The 23,565-nt window shown below is 39.0% G+C and overlaps 2 protein-coding genes across 2 annotated transcripts; one reads left to right on the plus strand and one right to left on the minus strand.

The window, feature by feature from the left end:
- Window positions 1-2,502: 2,502 nt before the first annotated feature.
- LOC121958161 (protein TMEPAI-like) lies at window positions 2,503-9,843 on the minus strand. The gene is made up of 4 exons (XM_042507032.1): window positions 9,600-9,843; window positions 4,759-4,910; window positions 3,729-3,779; window positions 2,503-3,024 (listed from the first exon to the last, which is right to left on the minus strand). Exons 1-4 carry the CDS (start codon window positions 9,841-9,843, stop codon window positions 2,503-2,505), a joined length of 969 nt encoding a protein of 322 aa, XP_042362966.1.
- A 2,191-nt stretch (window positions 9,844-12,034) lies between these two features.
- Window positions 12,035-21,611, plus strand: thap7 (THAP domain containing 7). The gene is made up of 7 exons (XM_042506161.1): window positions 12,035-12,095; window positions 13,694-13,773; window positions 14,411-14,548; window positions 14,674-14,784; window positions 15,373-17,266; window positions 18,409-18,544; window positions 21,023-21,611. Exons 2-5 carry the CDS (start codon window positions 13,694-13,696, stop codon window positions 16,718-16,720), a joined length of 1,677 nt encoding a protein of 558 aa, XP_042362095.1. The 5' UTR covers window positions 12,035-12,095; the 3' UTR covers window positions 16,721-17,266; window positions 18,409-18,544; window positions 21,023-21,611.
- Window positions 21,612-23,565: the final 1,954 nt, after the last annotated feature.

Here is a 23,565-nt window from a genome sequence, read left to right on the forward strand (position 1 = left end):
TATATTAAGTTATATACAGTCCTTTACAGATCAAGACTCATGAGTCAGACTGCTGAAAAAGCACCATTGGAAGTCAGGCACAACAGAGGTGGGGCTTTTAAGTGCAAGTGGTTCCCTGTGACTGATGCAGTGTCACCATCAGGCACAGCGTTAGCTCATATTTATTTAACATGCAAACCCACCTGAAAAACAAGTCAGAAAAACTGTCACCTGGAAATCACAAGAGCAAGAAACTTGTTCAAAGGAAAAAAGAAAAGCGGAATAAAAATCTACTTTTGATCATTTTTCCTAAACAGTAATTTGAGGATGTGAAATTGGGAAAGTGATAAAACTGACAGCAGCAGCTTGTAGCACAACCGGCAAAGACAACATGTACGCTGCATTCTCTGAATCAGACACAGCATCAAGGCTCAGGCCAGGCTACTCTGCGATATGGTAAAAACTCACTCAACTGTGGATCAAATTCTGCTCAAACATTAAGAGATTATCACAGGCTTTGCCGACCGTTTCCTTGAGCTGCAGGAGATGACCTGGGAAGCTTAAAGTTTCATGTTTCTTGTAAAAAAAAAAAAAGTAACATAACAAATGTAAGAAGATAACAGGTCAGCTACTAACTCATCTTTTAAATGGTTGTCTCCAGTCTGACCTCAGGCGCACAGCTGATAGCTACCTTTGTTTATGTGAAAAAACAGAAGTGCTTATTTACTGCATTCAGTGTGAAGTTGTGAACAGAAAGCTTAGATATTATGCAGTGTGACACGAAAGTCAGCTGCTCGATTGCTGTTATTATGTTTCACTCGAGAGCAGCTACTGAGTCAAGTGCGACACCTGTTAAAATTCAGCGTACCGGTCCTGTCCAGTGTTTAGCTTAATATTGAAAAACGGTTCGAATTTTTTTGACCGTCCCAGTCCTACTCAAATGTGTAGCTCATTCTGCTCATAATATGAACGGAAAATCTTAAAATTGAATCTAATGGGGTCTGGCAGTGCATCACTGCTGGTAAAAGCGGCAAAACTTTAAGTGCAGAACTGTATGGAAGCCTCACATTGCAAGCAACCTAGTTGCCTAATTTACTGTAGTATTGAAAATTAGCCATTTGTTGCTTGTCTGTTTTATGTTATTGTAAACAGAATATCTGGGTTTTGGAAAAGAATGGAATAGACATCTATTTAATAAATCTATCAATAACAAATAGAAATAGAAAATGTCTCAAAGTTAAACTTCTAATGTGAAGACTCGAGTTTTGTCACACAAAAAAAAACAACAAAAAATAAATAATATTTTGATCTTAGGAGCGTCAAAAACACAAGCATTCTCTGCTTTTAACAAGTTAGTGCAAGTTCAGGTTTGCTTAAATTACAAATACAGTACGTTCCCATCACTAGTGACTTATTTCTGGATTTATGAGGGGTTTGTGCACAGGTCTAGTCAATCTAAACAGAAAATTACTCACTTTCAAATAACTGGGCTCAGCCCCCTTTGCAACAAAATCAGACATCCACAATATCAGCATGTAGAAATGAAACGGATAAAAAAAATAGTCAACCACAAGCAGAGATTTGTAGTACCTAATAAAAAAATCTCGCAGCTTTAACATTACATAAAAAGAGTTCCTGCGATTAGTTCATGTTTTGTGTGGGAGTAGGTGACTGAGGAAATGTGGAGAACAGGGATTATTGAGTTCCAGCTCCCCTCTTTCTTTCCACACACCAAATCAACATAAGGAACTAGTGGCGATGAAGGCTGGCTGTTGCGTTGCCTCACATGGCCTGCGTCTTGCCCAAAAAGTTGCCTTTGAATACACAGAAAAGACTCCAGCCAACAGAGAACACTAGTCATGAGACATAAAACCCAGAAATGAATTTCCTCGTCTCAAAGTCAATGGGTTTTTGGTTAGAAATAAGGTCTGTGGTTAACAAGCTGAGGAGTCTTTCGTGTTTTGTTCTACAGCATAAAATATGTCAGTAAATACTCAACTCGGGAACTTTGAAGCTTTTATGTGTCCAAAAAAAGATGGTTGCTGACAAGTGGCTAAATGAGACCACAGAACATCGTCACACCAAGCCGTGCCAAACACGGTTTTACAGCCTCGTGGCAGTGACGTGACCTTAGAGTAGTTTGTTTAGATCCTAATAATAGCTGTTTACTTCTGCGGATTACATTTAGGCTGTGAAAAATCCAGAGTGGTGCTCATTTGTGGAGATGATCTTGCTGAACAAAACATGTAAATATCAAAAATGTTTGTTTACCACAGAGCTTATTTTCTGCAATGATCCAAAATCCAAGGGAAAAATCCCATAGGCTTTTTGACGAGGGAACCAGGGCGATGTTAGCTTCGTTAGCTGGCCTAAAGAAAAACATAATCCCTGTGCACTCTATACCTTAATCGGCCTAAAACCGTCGACAACAGCCAACTATGTGGAAAAGGATGCAAAAACTAGGGCGACAGACGCTCACCGATGGCCCAACATTGACCGACGGCCAACAGCAGGCCTGGTGTGTCAGGGCCCTGAGTCGGTAGAGGCCTTTGTTGTGCTTTCAGGGCCACTGCTGTCAGAGACTAGTGTCTGTGAGCTGTCCTGTCTGTTGTCTGTGAGTGGACGGGCATTATTGCTGCTCTGGCTGTAACAGGCTGTGGAGCCTGAGTAGTCCCTCATCACCTCACTGTAGGAAGGTGGGGGCCCCTCCATCCTGGCATTGGCGTCATTGGTCCCAGAGTTACTGCTGGGGGCCTGCACACTCTTACTGTGTACATAAACGTCAATGAGGTCACCATCAAAGACAGTCCGGTTCGGGGGAGCGCGCACGGCGGCTCGGATCAGCTCCAGCTGCTGATCTGGGTGGCGGAGCTGTAAGCTGCAGGGGCCCTTGTAGGGCAGCAGCTCTTCCCCATCTGACAGGCAGATGATCGGAGGAAGGTTGATGATCTCCTGTGGCAGGTAGGGGTAGGTGGGCTGGAAGCGACACAGTCGCTGCCGCTGCATGAAGGGTGGCAGGTTGCTGTTTGGATGGCCGCACATCACCTGAACATGGACAAACACACAACGCAATGGAGCCTATTTCAATCTCCAGACACAGACAATAAGGTTACTGACAACAAGTGATTCTTAGGTCCTGGAACTATCGGTCTAATATCGGTAAAGCAGCCTGTAAATGACTATTAAAAGTAAAAGTATTTCTGTAAATTAAGGTAAAGATATGGTACAAGTCAACTCGGGTAGGCCTTTATTTTAAAAATTCCATTTCCTTTTTTGATCTCACAGGGACTTTATTTTAAAGCCTCTATTGGCAGAAACAGGATGTTTGAAATGTTTGAGAACGAATGAAGAATATCAAACTGTTTCTTGTACAGTTAATGTGATATGTGTTTTAATGGAACTGACAGTAAGCAAGAATGCTTAAATTGAAATGTATCATTGTCATGTTAAAAAAAAAGCTATGTGCTTACAGTGATACAGGTTGAACAGTATTTGAAGGACAGGTGACGTCTGAATGAAATAAATAAAATAATATAATATAATATAATATAATACAACACAATACAATACATTACAATACAATACAATACAATACAATATAATATAATACAATACAATACAATACAATATAATATAATGTAACATAATATAATGGCAGGCTAGACTTACAGGAATACTCACCTTCTACCTCACTCAATGCTTCGTGAAATTAATGGTTTACGTGATGCTCAATGATGCTCATTACTCACCTCACTATTTCTCTGCTGAGTCAGCACACTGTCTGACCACACGCTGCCATCCTGAAACAGACAGAGAGAAAATTAAACGAATGGCCATTACAGATGACTCAATTATAAAATGATTAAAAGACTTTAATGAAGTGCAGGTTGTTATTTGTCTTTTCTTGATGGGTTGCATTCTCAAGAGGACAGGTCTAGGGGCAATCACCAGGGACTGAGAGACATCGACAATGAACACTCACCCCTGTCCCAGAAATATTTAGGTTCTGTTTTTGTCTGTTTGTAACTTTAATGAACTGAAGCGCAAACCGAGCTACCCGAGGTCACCTGGATTTCAGAGCTCGATATTGTTGGCCAGTTGTATCTGATTACAGATATATCAGTACAGATTACGATAGGTATCAGTGTCTATGCCAGCTGATAATCAAAAGATTTTTTTCTCTTCTTTACTCTTTTACTTTTTGTATTTGCACTTTATATTCTTTTTTTTAATTTTAATTGTTTTTTAATGTGTATGTGTTCACATACACATTAAATATATTCATGTATTAGCGTATGTTTACTCCTTATTGTATTTTGTAATTTATATTCATGTTTTTTTTCTTTTTTTCTTTGTTTAATAGCCCTTTGTTAATCTGCGGGGAGGTTAAAATCATGAATTGGGATCAGAGATATTTTTCCACAATTTCAAATTACAGTAACAAAAGATTTAACCCTGTCGTTATGCATCTTTATTTATCATTAAAAACATTAAAACCACTGGATGACACAACTATTCACATAACTTTTTCATTTAAAAAAAGACATGACATCAATTCATGAGATATGTAAAGAGTAAGGTACATGAAATGATATGAATATGAATATTTGTCACATATTTAGACAAAACTTAAGTCTAAATACTTCAACTGTTAACATAAGGCCCAAAAAAGTCCAACCATGTAGGGCAATTCTGATTTTTGCCTCTTTTCTTGTGAATGGATCTACTGATCAGAGGAATGATTAACCTATGAGCCTCTCTGAGTGTAGTGACACCTACTATCTGCGTAGCCCGGTCTCTCTGGGTGTGGCTGAGCCTGCTGAGGAAGGCCAGGGCTGGCAGCCAAAAGTGGTTGAGTAGGCAGATGATCACAACTATCATGAAGGTCATCACGAGCAGGATTAGTAATATCTGAACAAACTCCAGTTCAGCTGCAAACACACACACACACACACACACACACACACACACACACAGACGAAGAGAAAGAAAACAGAGAGAGAAGTTAGAGAAAAGACAGTTTCACATATTACTGAGGAACCTCATGGATGAACTTTAAGTGGCTCCGTCACGTGGTTACACTGGAGAGATGGAGCTGCAGCAGAAGCTCTACGAAGCCTCACCTTACCGACCTTTTTATAATTCTTTCAGTACTTTTAATAAAGTCATTCTAAATCTTCCTGCATTACTCCCAGTTAGGGTTAGGTATAGGTGCTCTATACCTTTAACCCTTTAAAACCTGGATTGACATCAGTTTTTCTATGCTTCAGACTTCTTTCACAAGTATTTAAACCTATTAAAAATATTTTTAAAAATTATCTTCAAAAACATGGAAAAGGCAACCAGCAATTGGTAAAAGGTGACAAGAACCCAATCAGGAATGTTTATATATATATATATTATATATATATATATATATATATATATATATATATACATATATGAAGACACAATGGGGTGCAGGAAGCTGTCAGGCGTCTGACAGCAACCTACGCACCTGCTGGTGGAAACCCAGCAGAGAGGTGTTTTCCTAGACTGCACCGGTTGGACTGAAGGGCTGCAGCGGAGGCAGTCGCCAAAGCAAAAACTCGGGTGTTGCTGGGGAGAGGGATGTCTGGAGTGCTCTGCTCCGCCTGTTGTCCCTGTGACCCAGCCTTGAATAAAAAGAAGTAAATGGCACAGGTAACCCTCTACGGGAGAGTCTGTAGACTTTTACTACCTTTGTTTCATTTCATCTGCATTACAGTGCAGATATGTTTTGGGTTTAGCTGAAATACCATCAGAGCGATAGCTGATTGGGTCAGAGATGGACCGGACGGTAAATAGTAGCTAGACTGTTGAGGCCGTTGTTTTAGTTAGGGCCCGAGCACCGAACAGTGCGAGGACCCTATTGAGGACCCTGTCATTTTTTCCCATGCTTTTTGCTGTGATTAAGCCTGCAACAGCGCTGTAAGTGGCAGATCACAACACACACACATACACAAACACACCTGCTGAAGTTACTTAGCGCAGCTCCAGCCTCAGTACTACAGGAAGGAAACACTAATTCACTGCTGCGTGCAGTGTTGCCCTTCCCAGAGAGTTACGGCCGCATCAGTCGGCGTCCAGCAAGTAGCCCCAACGTGCGCGGAGGTGCAAGGGCCTGTTCATCACTGCTTGCAGCTTTAATTTTCTTTTAAGTTTTTACAGATTTGTTCCTAATTATTGGGTCACTTCTTATTGAGTTGAGTTGAGTCCAGTAAAACATTATCTGCGTTCAGTCCTAGCATCTACAGTCTGAACCCGGACCAGTCCAGCGTCTACACTGAGTTTTTCCTAATTAGGGTTGCAGCGATATACCAGTTTTAAGGTATACCGTGATATGAAAGCTGACAATTATCATACCATGTACCATTTGCTTATCTATGATTTTGGAAAAAAAATGCAACTCAATGGAGAATATCACCTTTATTTTAGTTATTTTCAAAAGAGAGACATTTTACACATAGTTACATTAAAAAAAAAAATGCTTTCAAGTCTAAATTATAGTAATAAAATGTTTGTTTGACCATATCTAACCCTTCTGTTTCCATTCATTAATGGTATTTCTGACAATAATAATACCGTGAAACCACAGTATTTTCTGAAACGTTATCGTATGTTAAAAATACCGTTGCAAACGTAGTCCCTGTATACAACTGTTTTTATTTCAGAATGGAGCAAAGGCGATAAACATGGAAAACTGGCGAGCGCGTGCACATGCTCCACAGCCACTGTGAGAACAAAGAGGACAAAGGCCCAGACACAGTGACTGACAGGCCTTCACCTTTCACCCTTGACCCTGGGGAGGAGCGAGCGGAGACAGCAGCTGGCTGTAATGAGGAGTCTGGTGCATTGCTAATAAACCTGGGTGTGTGTTTGTGTGTGTGTCGTCTCATCAGCCCTTCTCTACACCCCCTTCACTAATGCCCCCTATAACTCACGCTGCCTGTGCTCCTCTTCTATGATCATACATCGAGACAAAGAAGAGGGTGAATGTGAGTATTCAGTTGATCAGGATCGAGCCAGGCACATTTTTAGTCAATCTCTCAAAACCCAAAATCTTTTATGATTCTTTGTTTGCTTCAGGTATGACGCGAGGCCTTATAAAAAAAAAAAAAAAATGAGCCATGGATGTCACAAAACAATCTGCACTCCACCCTTTCAGTTACTGAAATGAACACCTGCCCAGACGAGCTACTCCATGAAATCTGTTCATTCTTAGCAACAATTTGCAGCAGTATCATGGCTTTACAGACCTGCAGGTAGATCCAGAATGCAATTAGGCAGTATTTGGTCATTTTGTAGGCACAGAGAAGCACTGGACCTGTGCTGTTTCAATGAAAAACCTTTTTCAGCGTATGGCAGTTTGGAACAAATGCAGTGTCATATCAGACCACAGTATCCAGTTTTCCTAACAGATCCACGATCCAGACTGAAACAATACGACACTATTACAGGGATACTCGACCTGCTTTGCCCAGAGGCCACTTTTGCAAAATGACGGGAGGCGAGTGGCTTTTCACAGCAGCTCCACAGCTCAGGTGTACACAGGGGTGATTATAGGTCTTTAGGAAATTCTGGGCCCATACCTCTGTCGGGGGGGGGGGTCCTTCTCTGGCACTTTTTTTTGATAAACAAGCTGTATTTTGAAGCTTTTTTAGCGCAATCTGGCACTTAATTTACACTTAATCCCAGTGTCAGTTTATTTTCATTATAAATTAGAAAATGACTGCGGTGCCACCTGGCACTCTATCACGGGCCAGATTTGGCCCGCAGGCCGTAAGTTGAGCATCACTTCACTAAATCGTTGTGTGTACTAAAAAAGCAGTCTAACATGAAGGCACGAGATGAATATAGCACTGTGAATGAAAATCTTAACCCTTTTAAATGGAGGAAACTTGCTTGAATTCTTTCACTAATATGGACAGAAAAAAATCGCCTAAATATGTACAGGAAATTAGTAAAAAGTTACAAGATAATTTACCTGAAATTAGCAGAAAATACATAAATTAAATAAAATAAAAATGAGAACCCATGTTCAGCACGGTACAGCACCAAATAAAAACAATGTAAAAAAAATGATATTAAATATATATTTTTGTACCATAATTTTAAATATATAAACTATAATAATTATAAACTTAGTTTTCTTTATATTTTCCCTAGTTTTTGATGACTCTCTAATGATTCTCTCACTCTTTGTTTTTAAGCTCAATTTCAGGTCATTCTGTTGTTTGTTTTTTTTTATTTGCGAGACATTTCATGCCGAGTTGCTGTTTCCCATTTTTCTAATGTTTTTGAAAGAAATCAAACCAGTTTGCTCACATTTCAAAGGTTTAAATACTAGACAGAGGAACACAGCATAAGAAAACTGATGTCTGTCCAGGTTTCAAAGGGTTAATTAAGATGAGTTGTTATCATGTGACCTGATTGTGGCCATGCAATAACCAAACATACTGTATATGTGATGAAAAAGCTCTCTGACTTTGATTTAAGATTGTTTTGTCAAACTGCTGTTTCCACCACCTTATTCACTTTATACCTCCAGTTATTAACCCTTAAAAACCTGGAGCGACATTACTCTACTTGTATTGCGTTCAGACGCCTTTCACAAGCACTGAAACCTTTGAACTCTAAGCATATTGGTGCAATTGCTTTCAAAAACCAATGAGCAGCTTAGTAAGAAATGTTTCACAAATTGCAAGAAATTAGCTGATTTAGGGAAAAAAAAACTAATGGTAAATGTCTAGGGAAAAAGGAAAATAAGCAAATATTTTATAACTATCATATTTACATACTCAAAAATATGTTACAAATTGCCATGTTTAAAGCACCTTTTCCAGGTAATTTTCCTACATTATTTTTTTTGCAAGTTTTTGGGTAATTTCTTCTTTTTTCGCTCATTGCCTTCTTCCCCCGTTTTGTTCATTTTATGTCTCCAGTCATTAAATTACAACTTGATGTTGGTAACCTTGATGTCCCACCCACCCCCCTTCACATGCATCATAATATCCAGACTGACCCCTGGCCCTCCAGGTTTCATTTGCATATATATTAAAATGCCCCCCACCATTAACGTCATATGCTTTGCACAGTAAATATTATATAGGTTACCAACAAATTAGCAAAAATACAACACCAATCTGCTGTAGCTTTAAATATGACCGTGCATTTGACTACTTGTCAGCAGTGATGTCTCACTGGTCCCCATGAGTGTCTTTGTGCTGCAGGGACTGTGCTGTCAGACAGCAGTCTGCCGGCGGAAAGTAGATGATGTGGGGGAGGGTGGATGTCTCATCAGCCGGCCTGTCCACACAGACAGACACACCAACCAGGAGCAAGTCTCTCAGCCATCTGGTTGTTTCTAAGCAGCTCTGAACCCCATGCAACATTAAATTTAACCCTTGCATCATATCATCTTGCAAATTCACATAATCCTAAATACTGACAAATAAGCCGGCAGACATCACCTCATCTTTTCCAAACTCCTGCTGGCTGCACTATCATAATTAAAACAGAAGCTCATGTCAGAAGCAGCATTTACAGCCATTATGCTACACTGTTTAAACTGATATGAAAACCTTAAGAGATTGACTTACATATATCCATGCCCTGTATCTGGGGTCCAACGCAGTTGCAGCAGCAAAAACCATCGGACCTTGTGTTGCTGGAGCTTCCCGGGACCGCTCTGTCCCGCATCGGGCAGAGAGCAGCGGGATGCCGGAGAGCCGAGCCGGCTGCCGGCTGCTGAGGGCCGCAGAAGAGCGACCGGTGCAGCAGCCTGTCAGCGCCCACCCCGAACACACAGCCTACATCACGGCCCCGGAGCTCCGCGCTGAACATGGTCCTCATCGCATCACACTGTGGTCCTCTGTCCGTCACTGCCCGCTGGTCCTGCAGCTGAGCAGCAGACTGATGGCTGCTGGGAGTCAGAGTCCGCCTCCAGATACACGGGGAGGGGGCGGGGCGCGCACTGCTGACTGCTCAGAACGGTTTACTTTTTTGAAATGTAATTAGCCTAATTTTATTTCAAATGAATTCATTCCCAGAAAAGGTCATTAAAGCATGCACAAGAGTTTAGGAAAGTGGGCTACACATTAAGGACAGTTTAAAGCAGAGATACTCAATGTGCTTTGCTTGGGGCCCACTTTTGCAAATTGACAGTGTAGGCCAGGGGCCAGTCGCTGCAGCCTAAAACTAGAATTTAAGGATGTTTGTAGGGATTTAGGACATTTCTTAAGTGTTGGGACATGTCTCAGATTTTACGACGTTTCAAGGAAGATGCTTCTTGGATTTGGGGATTTTTCTAGATTTTTAGGATATTTCTCGTATTTTAAATAATTTCAAGTATTACAGAACTTTTTTTTTTTAGTATTTTAGGACATTTCTAGGATTTTAGGACATTTCTCCTATTTTAAGACATTTCTAGAATTTTAGGACTTTTCTACGATGAGGACATTTCTTAGATTTTATGTTTCTAGGGTTCTGGGATGTTTCTAGGTATTTTAGGACATTAGGGGCTTAGCATGAACCTCACCAAAGTAAAAGCAGTTGTACAAAAAAATGTCTTTCTCCACCTCTTGGCTTTTGAAACACATGAAAACATCTTTATTCTGCAATTGAATTGTTTGTCCTTTTAAAAAAAAATCAAGCAGTCATAATTGTGAGAATTATTAAGTTTATTTCTGCGTACACCTCTGTAAAAACTGAGCCTATAATACTTGAAGAAAAACAGATTTTTTTTCCCCTAAAGGATGTAAAGAACCAAAATCCTGTTTCCCTTTACCTCCAAATCCATCACGTGTCCGTCTGTCTGTCCCTTTCATCCCCACTTTGCCTAACTAAAAATGCTTAGAAGAAATATAGTGGAATAAAAGGACTTAAACCATTCCTTTATAGCAGAACTTATGACTTTTTATTAATAACTTCTTGCTGCTTGTTCTACTTGTTTTTATGCTCTTATTTTTTGGCTTTTTTTATTTTGGGTTGTTTTTATCTGTTTTTTTTATGCTGATGCTTTTATCTTGCAGCACTTTGAGAGTTTTTCCTAATGTTAAGTGCATTACAAATAAAATATATTAATATCATTTTATTATTCTGATTATTATTAGTAGTAGTAGCCATTATAAAGGCCTACACATTTGATTAAGGAAATGTAATAAAGTAAAAATGAAAGTTGATGGAAATATAAAAACTCAAGAAAAGTGTACTGTGACAAAGTATTATTACTTTGTTTCATTACACCACTGCTTTGTGAAACTGGTAGGCTGAATTTGTCATCGTAAGTAGTGATACTGAGATTGTTGAATCTCAGATGCTGAGATCGCTACTGGTTATTATGGTTATGGTTACTGTGAACATTCTTTCTTTATTTAGCTGTTGAGTTTCTCAGCGTTGTAAATACTGTATATATTGTTTGTTTATGTCGTCCTCTGTGCTTATTTCCTTCATCTTCATCCTGCACGTTTTTGTACTTATTTATTAATATAGTTTATTTTGCACAGTCTTTGCTATCCCTTTGCTGCTGTAATGTTGGAAATTTCCCCACTGTGGGACTAATAAAGGATTATCTTATCTTATCTTATCTTATCTTATCTTATCTTATCTTATCTTATCTTATCTTATCTTATCTTAGCTTATCTTACTTATCTTAGCTTATCTTATCTTATCTTATTACTTTGGTTTCCAAAAAAAAAAAAAAAAAAAAAACAGGGGGGGCTGTGCGGCACTTCTTCTGCCACTAGACGGCAATACCTGTGACCAATCACACCTGAAGCACTTTTTGCACTTACTAAGGGTTTTTTCCTTAAGTCTAAATTTTTGCTTGTGTTGTACGTCGCTTTGGATAAAAGCGTCTGCTAAATGAAATTGTAGAATTGTAGAATTTGGAGAGGAATTCATTCATTATAGTCGCGGTGTCACACACTCCGGTACAGTAGGTGGCGGCACTGATTTGATGTCCGCAAATTCAACCAAAGAAGAAGACAGACTAATAAAGTTTTATGCACAAAAAAAAGGAGGTCGAGTAAAAGGAGGAAGAAGGTGGACGAAGAGAAGATCAGCCATTTTCGTGAGGTCGAAATCTGCAGTGCAGGGTAATATCTTTCTGAATCATCATGAACTGCAGCGGGTTACTGAGCCCAGGTAGTGACCGAGTACCGGAACTTAGCGGGTTAACGTTTTAGCAGCGCCGGGCGGCACTGTTGTCCAAAGTTAACGTTAGCAGCAAGAAATAACGACGAGCCGCTCCTGACAGTAACAATATAATTACCGGTTTCATACAAATGTATCAAAGCGAATGAGTGTAAATGAAGAGTTTAAAATACAGTCGTAACCAGGAGGCTGTGAGCTGCACAGCAGCAGCATGGAAACAGTTAACATCCGTCGATATTACAGCTGTTTTGTCTCCTTGACATTTAGCTTGACTGCAGTGTAACACAAGAGATTTAAGGACAGTGAAAAGTGTTTTTTCCCCTTCAGTGAGAAAAACTTTATTACTGAAATCAAGAATAAACAAACCAGCCAACAGTGCCATCAAGTGATGATGCAGGAAAAAATAGAATATATATGTGTGTATGTATATAATAATAATAATAATAATAATAATAATAATAATAATAATAATAAACTTTATTACAGACTCAATGGTCCAGATAAGAACAAGACAATACATACAAAAGATATAAAAGACACATAGAAGTACCATACACAACATATTCACAATGCAATAAGATCACTTAATAAAAAAAAGTAATAATAATAAATAAATAAATTAATAAATAAAAAATCCCCAACACAATATGTACAGATAACTTAAAAAACAATTAAAAAAGTCAATGACCATATATATATATATATATATATATATATATATATATATATATATATATATAATATGATGAAATCTACTTTAAAATAGGTGACAGTTTTAGATTACCTTAATACTTCTATGAAGATGCAATAAAAGCATTTGTGTTTGTTTTTGTCAGTACATTTACATTAGTGAACATGGCATTTTGTTTTTATAAATAAATTAACCTTTTGAGACCTGGAGCACTTTTCTTGTGCTGCTTTCAGGTGCCTTTTACAAGTATTTAAAAGTTTAAAACCTGAGTAAATGGATGCATTTTTTTCAATAACATGGGGAAAAAGGGTAATAAATGGCTTAGTCAGAGATGTTCCACATACTGCAAGAAATTAGCGGATTTGGAAAATTGTTTTTGGAAAAGCTATGGAAAAATGTCTAAGAAACAAGAAAAAAACTTTGTGGGAGTTACTTTATTTTTTTAATTATCAAAGTTACACATTTAAAATGATGTTACAGAATTATTTTAATTTTTGAAAGCGCTTTCTTCAAATCTCGTTTGCTTTTTTTTTTCTAAAACTACTTTTCAGGTCATTTTCTTATTCATTTTCTTGCTAATTTTGGGTCATTTTTTTTCTTTGTTTGCACATTGCCTTCTTCCCATGTTTTTGAAAGAAATCAAGCCAGTTTGCTCAGGTTTCTAAGCATTAATAACCAAACCTGATACCGAACATTAACCTGCACAAGCACAATTTGTCTACCATGAGATGTTGCAAGCCTGCACAGTCTGACTATCCCAACAGGGACTGAATTTTTTTCATGCTTTAATTATTATTAATACTTGTCAAAATCTATAACTGACTTCTCTCTTCACTGTATCCCTTTCAGATGCCAAGACACTGCTCAGCGGGCGGCTGCAAATCTCGAGACAACCGCGAGACTCGTAATGCTGGTATCACCTTTCATAAGTGAGCATTTTGCACAGTTTGTATAACATCTGCGCCGTATATCTGTATGTTTTTTAGAGACTTTCTGATTTCTTTTGTTTTTACTTTTCAAGGCTGGTTACCAATATTGATGTGTCTTTGTAATAATTGTAATAACTGATTTGTCAGCTGATAGAAAAGTGATCTCGTTGGAAGCAGGGATAAACTTTTTGCCTAGCTCAACCAAAAATGAATGAATGCAACTTTAAACAACTGCAGAGCTACAGTGTGTTATTTACGTGCTGTGGTGGATATTCTTATTTAATGTATGCACACATTAAAAAAATACATGGAAAATGGTGTTTGAAAGAGGTAGCTCAGTGGTTTACCGCCATAGCACGGTAATATGTATGTCATCGTTGTGACAAAAATGCCACACCGTCACAGCCCTAATCTCCCATATCCATATTTTCATCAGGGTAATTGTAATGCCACAAGTCTTTGGGTAACAGAGTATCTATGGTTATTGTCAACAAACACACTTTTCCTTCACCTTTTATTGAACATTTATGAGAATAATTCAGAATTTTATATTATAGATGACTGAGAGTAGAGAATGATGACATTAAAGAGACAAAATGTTGTTTGATCAATAATAATTTGACAATGTGACGGTCAGATTACCAAAAGGAGAAACTCGGAGGAGCCTCTGGATCACCAACTCCCACCGTGCGGGCTCCTGGGATCCTCAGACGGACTTTGTCTACTTCTGCTCCAAACACTTCACTGCAGAGAGCTTTGAGCTGACTGGATGCAGGTCTGTACACTCAATCCGGACATCAAGAGATTATCAGTAGTTTCTGTTATTAACCCTTGGTGCTATTCTAGTGCAGACGATGTTTGGATAACAGCCTAAAATGTGTTTGACCTTTTCACTCACAGTGGGATCAGAAGACTAAAGGAAGATGCGTTTCCTACAGTATTCGATTCGTCTTCAGCAGCCAACTGTAAAAGACAAGGAGCACTGCAGACACAAGAGGACGCTCCTGTCAGGTACACTGAACCGATACGGAGTCACGTTTTGTCAATGGTCATTAGCAGCGTGTGACGAATCACCTGCCAACCTTTGGTCAGCAGCTCATGAGCCTCGTTGGTGTGCTTTAAGACAGAAAAAAAAAAATTCTGATCCTGTAAAATGACACAAACACGCACACTCACAATTTGTCTTGATCTTTTTGTCATTTTTGGTAAGTATTGTAATTCATTGCATTACTTGTGATTCATTGTTTTACCTTTGGTGAGGTATTTCTGTGATACCATTTGGATTTTCTGTATTCTTTTTGACCTGTTTTCTGTTACTGTTTTTTTTTTTTTTGGTGCGAGTAAATAAAATAAACTGAAAATGAAATTATGTCACAATGTGGGCGCAAGAAAAAACAGAAAAGACATTTTCAATAAAACCATGTAACAAACATTGCCCACAGGCAATTATAGATACACCGTACTTCACAGCATCAGTGCTAATAATTGAATGTGCAAAGGCTTGTCCTTTTCTCTGTCACCCTTCTGTACGTTCTGCCATGTGAAGGAAACAATAATGGAACAAACGGCCTTTGTCATTTTATCTGTTTTTTTCTGTAGGAAGAATTCCTGCTCAGGTGACCAGGACAGCGCTCAGCAGGAGGCAGAGCGGGGCCAAACCTCAGAAGAGCCCACAGTTCAGAGGTCAGTGGCAGCAGCTGATGAGACTAATGAAAACATACCTGCATCTCCTCAAGAGGCATCAGGGGTGGAGCAGCTCTCACAGCAAGAATGTCCCTCACCGGTGTCTCGTCCCCCCTCTCCGTCACGTTACATGAGGCGTTTGCCCCCTCCTCCAGGCTTCTACCTGTCCAAGGAGCACAGCTACGCTCAGCTCTGTCCCCTGCAGTGGAGGAGACGTTACGACCAGGCTATTGACTGCTTGGAGAAGGCCTTGCGACAGCTGCATGCAGCCAGGCGGAGGGAGAACCGCCTGAGGAGCACTGTGCTGAGGCTCCGTGATAAACGGCTGAAGCACACTCTGCTGTTATCACAAGACGGGTGTAAAAACAGGACAAGCTGGACACCGGGTGGGGAGAAGAGACGAAGCAAAGGAGGTTCCAACCAGGAGGAGAGTGAGACTGATGGTAAATCTGAGGATACGGGGTTGTTTGAGGACAGATGTGTGGATCAGATGGAGTTGGGGGATCGTTTTCTTCCAGAAACAAACAGCTGGTCTGAGGAGGAGAAGGGATACTGCTTTTACTGTGGACGAGGGCAGGTTGGTGCTCAGGTAGCTCGCAGAGTTTCAAAGACCGGCAAAGATGTCCAGCAAACACTGCGGGAGGAAACAAGGACTTGTGACACAGGAGAAAATGCCAAAGACACACAGATTGTCAGACTGGTAAGACCACCTGGGAAAAGTGAAGAAACCAGTGACTCAAATGTAACAAACTCCCAAGTCCTGCTCCAAACTCAAAGTCTTCAACATGCGATCCCAGCTGCAGTGTCTCTGCCTGATATTCGTGAGCAGAGTTTGCAGTTTCCAGGCTCTCAGCAGAAGCTGCTGCTCTCTGACGTGTGTGAAGGGGACACAGACGCTTTGGGTGCAGAGCATCACCTGGACCAGCAGCAGCTGTTTTGGATACAGGACAGCGCTGAGGGACAGGTCATTCTGGTGCCTGTCCCTGCTGAAGATGGATTACAAAGCTTTCTGAAGATGGACCGAGTTGTCGATGAAGCACAAACAATACTTGTGTCAGAACTGGATCTTAAAGGAGACTTGGGGAACCTGATGGAGAGCGGCGGATGTCTGTCCAGAGTTGAAACAGCCAGTGATGATGGACGCAGTGACCAGCACTCTGTTATCAACACTACACCGGTGGAAATGGGAGAAGATGTGAGGGAGAAACTGAAAGAACACTTGGAGGGATTTCACCTTCAGCTGAGCACTGAGTTTATAAACTGACAGGATGTTTTCAGTGAACACAACAGGGTCGCTTTGATACCTGAGTGATCCATTTGTCATTTCTGCCAGCATAGTTGAATATGTTGTGCGTTGGTTAACCCTAAAGGTGTGTTTCAGCGGATGTTGACCTCTTGAATGTATGGCACCATTTAAGAATCAATCTGGCAAAACAAACCTTCAAAGAAGCTCGAAAGAGATATCCAGAGCGTATTCACCCCAGAAAGGTAAAAATGAACGGATAAATGGGTACTGTTAGGTCTCAAACAGAAAATGTAACAAGTATTGTATGCGCATCCAGGCTTGATACATCTTCTTCTTCTGTGCTATTTGCCTAATTCACCGACTTCATCATCTTAAACTAAAATATGGCTAAGGAGGATGGAAGTAGTGCTGGACTGTGGGATGCCTGCAATGCTACTTCACTGCTGCTTCCCCAAATGTACCTCATCAAAGAAAGAAAGAAATCCTGTCGAGCCCAGACCTTTCACCGTTTCCCCAAAGATCCTGTCCTTCGCCATGAATGGAGATCCTGATGGCCATTTCGAGGTAAGATGTTAGGTACAGCGTTCCAGAGGATCCTTAAAATACATTGAATTCATTTATCTAAAAATAAAGCCTTAACTGGTATTATAATGTCTTAAGTCAGTCTTTCAAAATGCAGAGATATGGGAAATAGGATTTTATTGTAATTTTTTGGCGTTTTGTAAAATCTCAGAATAACAATTTTTAAAAAAATTTTATGTATTTATTTATTTTTACCACTAATTTAACAAATGCTTTTTACTTCGCTTTAACTTTTTGGTGGCTACATCAGATTTCCAGAGGGGTTTATGTTGGAGGTTTCTGCTACTGACCTGCTCTATCTGCTCTAAATATGACTTGAAAGGTGAAATCTATTATATTCAACTGAACCCTATTTCCCATACTTGTTTTTTAAACTGGTCCAGTATTGAAAGAGCAGCAGCCAACAGAAATAAACCGCTATTCTGAGACTTTTGCTTCTTCTGGTCTATTTTGTGTTCAAGTCTTGTGAAAGAAGAAGTCTGAAATGGTGACTTTTTGCAGGAAGAAAACCGCAAAAGCAGAGAGAGGAGTGCTGTTAATAGTCTGTTGTATTGGATTCCAGAAAATCTATCTTACTTTCATGTAAAAGATTTTTTTTTTTTGGAATATTATATTTTTTATTTTTCAGGTAACAAGTTCTTGCGAGCTTTACATATGTCAAAATGATTTTTAATGCCATGGATGAATATGAAGTTGATTTCGACAATGTGAAATAGTCAGTGTAATAAAAGTTCTTTAGTGAGATTTGGACACATAACAAACTTAAACAAGCAAAAGCACAGGTAAGTAGTTTCATTTCTCTGTAGAGTTATTTCTGTTTTTCTATTGTAAGACACTCATAATACCAATTTGAGACTTTAAGTGGCAAAAACAAGCACTTTCAGTGGACTACCCGCAGAGGTTACATTGTAGCCTCTCTCAGTTATGCTGCACAGTACTGGACCAGTTTCAAAAAATGTTGTTCCACAAGTCACTTGGGCACTTGGGTCCTGGTTGAAATTATTGGAGTTCCCCTTCAAGTGAAAATCATTGTATTACATATGAATAACCTCAGATTTAAGGATCGGTCACTTGTTTAATTTTGCTCTCCTAAAATGTGTCCCTCTGTCCCCTCATTCTTCCAGTGAACCGACGGCCCCTCAACACCCTGATCACCATTATGCTGCAACTGGAGGAGCGACTTGAGGAACAACACCATCACTGACCAGGCAGACCAGCTTCATGATGAGCAGGTTCACCTTTCAAGATTCCAGGGCGACAGTAGGCGCATCGTGTTTTCACAGGCTGTTTAGATTACAACACACTCAAAGCAGTGTTTACGGCCCCACAGCTCACTGCCAAGAACATGTTAAGGTGGAGTCAGGCACAGCGACTAATGCAAGCTGATGAAGAAACTCTAGCATTCCTAAACTGCTGATCACAGAGCACATATACATAAACAAAATAGTCCAGTCTCTGCCTTCAAGGTGATATTTCTAATAAGCTGTTTACATTCTCACGGAAATGAATATTCCACTGACGCTCCCGTTCACATGCAGCCGTTCACACTCCGATAACGTCTTTTAACCTGTCGTTAATGTAAAAATATTAAGTAGAAAAGCTGGAGCCGCTTTTCATTCTCTTCTTGCGTCATAATAGGATTTTTCACAGTTCCACCGGTGGCGGACGTGTAGACCTCTCTCCGGTTCCTTCCTTCACCTTCTTGAAAAGGTGCTGTGATATTTGCACATATCCAAAAACCTGTTGATGTCTAAGTCTTTTTCGTGAAGAGGCTGCTCCTATTTGCTTTGTTTGTGTGCGTGCAGTTTTTCACGTCAGCTGTCTAAAAGAGACTCATCCTGGAGCAGATTATCTTGAGTGGTGATGATGTCACTTGTTTGGCTCGTACTTGATGCCATGTCTCGCTGTTGTTCTGTCCTCTGGTTTTCATTTATGCTCCACAGCTAACTGTGTGGCAGCCAGGCTACTGTAGTGGTATGCTTCAGTATCTTTTAGGACAGTGATAAAGAGACATGGCTGTGGTGGTAGGGGACGCTGAGGTTCATTTTTACTGGAAATGGGCAGTGAACTGTGAGTTTGGCAACATGGATCAGAACCTTGTGAAAAGTCTCCAAAATCTGTGGCGAACAGGAGGACTAAAATTGGACCAAATTGGAGACAATTGAACGCTGATTTTTCTTTGGTGGTGCATTGGTCATTCATAGTTTGATTTTGGATACTATCTCAGTGCTAAACATACATTCATATGTGTATGTATCTCCCACTCCTGCAGGGAGGAAATATTTGGCATCTTGTCACTATTTTCTGAAATTATATAGATTTATGTTTTAAAAGCAAAAGTAAAGCATTCTGAAGGGAAAACAGCACAGATATCTTACAAAAACCTTAAATATACTTCACATAGATTCATGAGCAGCCCTGTCGTGTTCCCTAGGCCTTTTTAAAGTCATCTCTTGCTCGTTCAGTCACCTGGACGCTTCGATTCTTTAACCCACTGAGCTGAACCCAACCACTGTAATTTTTTCTTTATAGCTGCTCGGCCTGTGACGACTGTTTACACAACTAAAGGTGTGATATACTGTATCAATAACATGCTTAAATGGGTAGCTCAGATCTTTTGAAGTGGGTTTGTTTGAGGTACTCATCCATAGTCTATATATATATAGTTTGGCTTTGTGGAGAGTGATGTAACTGTTTCATCTCCCCCGTCGGAAATCACCGTCTGACAGCAAGATAAACTGGCGAAATATCCTCAAAAAAGCGTACACTTACGCTGATTCAGATTTTTTTAAGGTCGGACTTTTGTTCTATGCCTTAAATACATTTAGAAGCTACACAACGCACATTGTGTAGCTTCTGTGTCATTACTCCTCCCTGCTTTTCAAAACTGAGGACTGACTATAGACCTCATACAACCCCACTTTAAAAGATCCAAACAATCCTTTTAAATCGTATTTTACTGATTTTACATATCAAGATGTGTTTTGTGGTCGTGGTTAGGTCCGCTCAGCACGTAAAAACAGTTGTGCGTCCTGTAGGAGCTGAGATGTTGTCATCAGGGTTATCTCGGCTTGAATAAATCAAAGAAAAGTAGAGCTGGAAAGATGCGGGTTTTTACCAGGCAGGGAGGGTCTAACAAAGAGATGCATTATGGGAAGTGTAAGATCCAGCGTTTTTGGAGTTTGACTCATACCAGGGATTTTGGTGACAGAGACTTAACCCTTTGCAACCTGAACAGAAAAACACTGGGAGAAGGCAATAAGCAACTTAACAAGACATGGCCCGAAAATGAGCAAGAAATAAACAAAAAAAAAAAAAGAAAAAAAGAAAATTAACTGAAAATTACCCCCGCAAAAAAAAATGAAAGAAAAGAAAAGTAATACCAAAAATAAAATGACTGCTGAAAATTAAAGAAGAATATGCATACTTTATTTGGAAACAAAATTTTAAAATATAATTGTAACAATTATACATATAGCTTTTTGGACAATTAAAAAAAAAAAATATGGGTATTTTCTCGTCACCTTTTTACTAATTTCTTGTTATTTGTGGGACATTTTTTTTGTTCGGTTTCTCATTGTCTTTTCCCCTGTGTTTTTGAAAGAAACCAATTTGCTCAGGTTTCAAAAGGTTAACTTAATTTGTTGAAGTGACTTGTAAGGAGCGCTGTTTGATATCACAGCAGCTAATGTGTGTTCCAGCTAACATGTGTTCATGTTTGTGTGCCTGTTTATGCAGAGCATGTATGAGCAGCGCAGTGCAGTAACGCTGAGGGAAAATCAAAGGTTGATGGTTTCATACCGAAACAATTCAGTGTGACTTCTTTAACTGGGTGTGGCATCAACCCTTCCCAGGCAGATACTCCAGGACCTGGAGGAGAAGGAGGGGTGGCAGTGGGGGTGGGACTCTAACCATGTAAATCATTGAAATCATATATTCGGACACACCCTTCCCCTTGAGGACATCAGCTGCTCTCTACAGTAAGCTCTCTTTTTAGCTCCGGCCGAAGATCCGCTATCAACTGGATTTCTGCTGATTTTTTCCCTTTAGCAAAATTCTTGTGGTTTATTTGAACCAAACTGTGGCTTTCCCCTCACTTGTACACCCACCCCACTGACTGTCTGAAGTCATAAAACCGGATTGAAAGAATGTGGTTGTGCCTGTTTCCTTCTCCCGCTTCGCTTTCCCTTTTCCTTTTTCGTTTTTTTTTTTTCTCTTTCAACAAAACTTTGGAGTCATTTCTCATTGCTTGATATTTTTTCGTCTTTATCCTTTATTTACCCAGCAGAGTCTAACAAGAATCCAGTATATAAACCAGACAACAGCAAAGAGCCAGGGGGATATCACATTAAGCATTGGTGGACATACAAATATCAAGTGTTTGATAACCTTTTTGTTAGTCGAATCAATGAGTGGTTTCATATAATGTTTAATATCCTTCAGAAGGACGAATACTTGGTCTTTTTTATCACTAAACTTAGATGTATGTATAAAGTACTTTGCTAAAATAATTACCAAATTTAAAAAAAAGAGGGTTTTTTTTCTTATTTTCCTGGGTAGTTGAGGAAGACAAACATCACATTTTCAAAGTAATGTGAAGTCTTTAAAGATATGGACCATGATGAATCTGCAAATGTCCTTCCTGACCTTTTCAGTGTGTGTACAATGCCAAAAAAGGTGTGTTTCTCACAAAAGAGCAGTTTGTATTGATGTCTTTTATATTCTGCATGTATTTATCGGCGGGTTAGTCACAGCTTGAATGTTTCATAAAGTGTGCATGTAAGCCTGACGTATCAAAAGTATCTGGCGCCACATTGACAGTTGATAGCAGGGTTCCCGCAGAACTTTAAAAAGTCTTAAAAGGCATTAATCCAAAATAAGGCCTCCATTGGTATTAAAATGTCTTAAATTAATGTGGCAAAAATCTTAAAAATGTTAAATGAAAAAAAAAATAGAATTGTAATATTTTTTTCTGATGTTCTTTAAATAATTGGTAGTAATGAATAATTTGAATTATTAACAGAATGCCTCTTGTATTAACATCACACCGAACCGTATGCCACATAAATTATATCTTATGTATCCACTTTTTTTTCATATGAACTTACATATATGGACTGATTATTATTATTATTAATTTATTTTTATATTATATGTTTCATTTTGTATTTTTATCTTTCTGTATTTTTGAACTTTCTATTTTTTTCTTTTCTGTTGTGATCAGAAACTCCAGTCAAATGACATAAAGTTGATTTTTTTCAAGGCAAACCAAATGGATACTTCTATGCTAATATGTGTTTTGCCTTAGAAGATATTAACTTTTTTTCAGCATCTTAAGTTCATCTTCCAACTATTTAACTTGACCAAAAAAGTCACATTTTACAGTACTGTGCATAAGTCTAAGGCCGCCTTAAACTTTGTAATTTTAGCAAGGTTATAATGATCATGCATGTTTATTCCTCAGTAATCACTTTACGAAAATACAATCAGAACATACAGGCAAATTGAAACACAAATATTTCAGAACAAAACAACTTCAACAAGCTAAAGTTGCAAGTATTTCGTGTGACCTCCTTTTCCTCTCTGCATGTATTGAACTCTCTCGGGCAGAAAATATGAGATTTACAGAACTAATCTTCTGGTTTATTTACATCAGGTTGCATTCAAGACATGTCCAAAGCTCAATATTGATTGTTTGAGCTACCTTTTGTTATGGTTGTACAATGTCATGTTTTACACTTAAGAATCCATTTTTGTTCTAACTTTTTGCTGTTTTAATGCATTGTACATGTTCTCTGTATTATTTATTTATTAATAAATAAATAAATATACATATTCTCATTTCAACTTTGCTAAAACAACAAATCTATGGTGGCCTAAGACTTTTGCACAGTACATGTTTACATAAAACAAAATTATCCCTCACCCTAAGGTATTGATTCTTTTTTTTTTTAATTGTTATTTTTGTGAAATAGCTCTTAAATTTCATTCTAAATGGAATCAAAAGTCTTAAAAAAGTGTTAAATGTATCATGTGCTAAGCTGTAGGAGCCCTCTGGTAGTGAAAAGGTTAACACTGTGACAGTCTGGAGGAAAAGTAGAATACCAGCCTCAACTTGCAGGCAGTTATTGCGCAAAACAACAGCGTCCAACTTTGACTAAAGGTTTCCAGATGTGGAATGAGCTGTCTGCTGAATGTGAGCTGCGCCTCACTGCAGTATCCCAACACATCACTTTCGACAGTATCACACTTAAACAAGCTGCTGTCCACACAAAAACGCT

Source organism: Plectropomus leopardus, chromosome 18 (genome assembly GCF_008729295.1).
Source record: "Plectropomus leopardus isolate mb chromosome 18, YSFRI_Pleo_2.0, whole genome shotgun sequence".
Taxonomy (NCBI): domain Eukaryota; kingdom Metazoa; phylum Chordata; class Actinopteri; order Perciformes; family Serranidae; genus Plectropomus; species Plectropomus leopardus.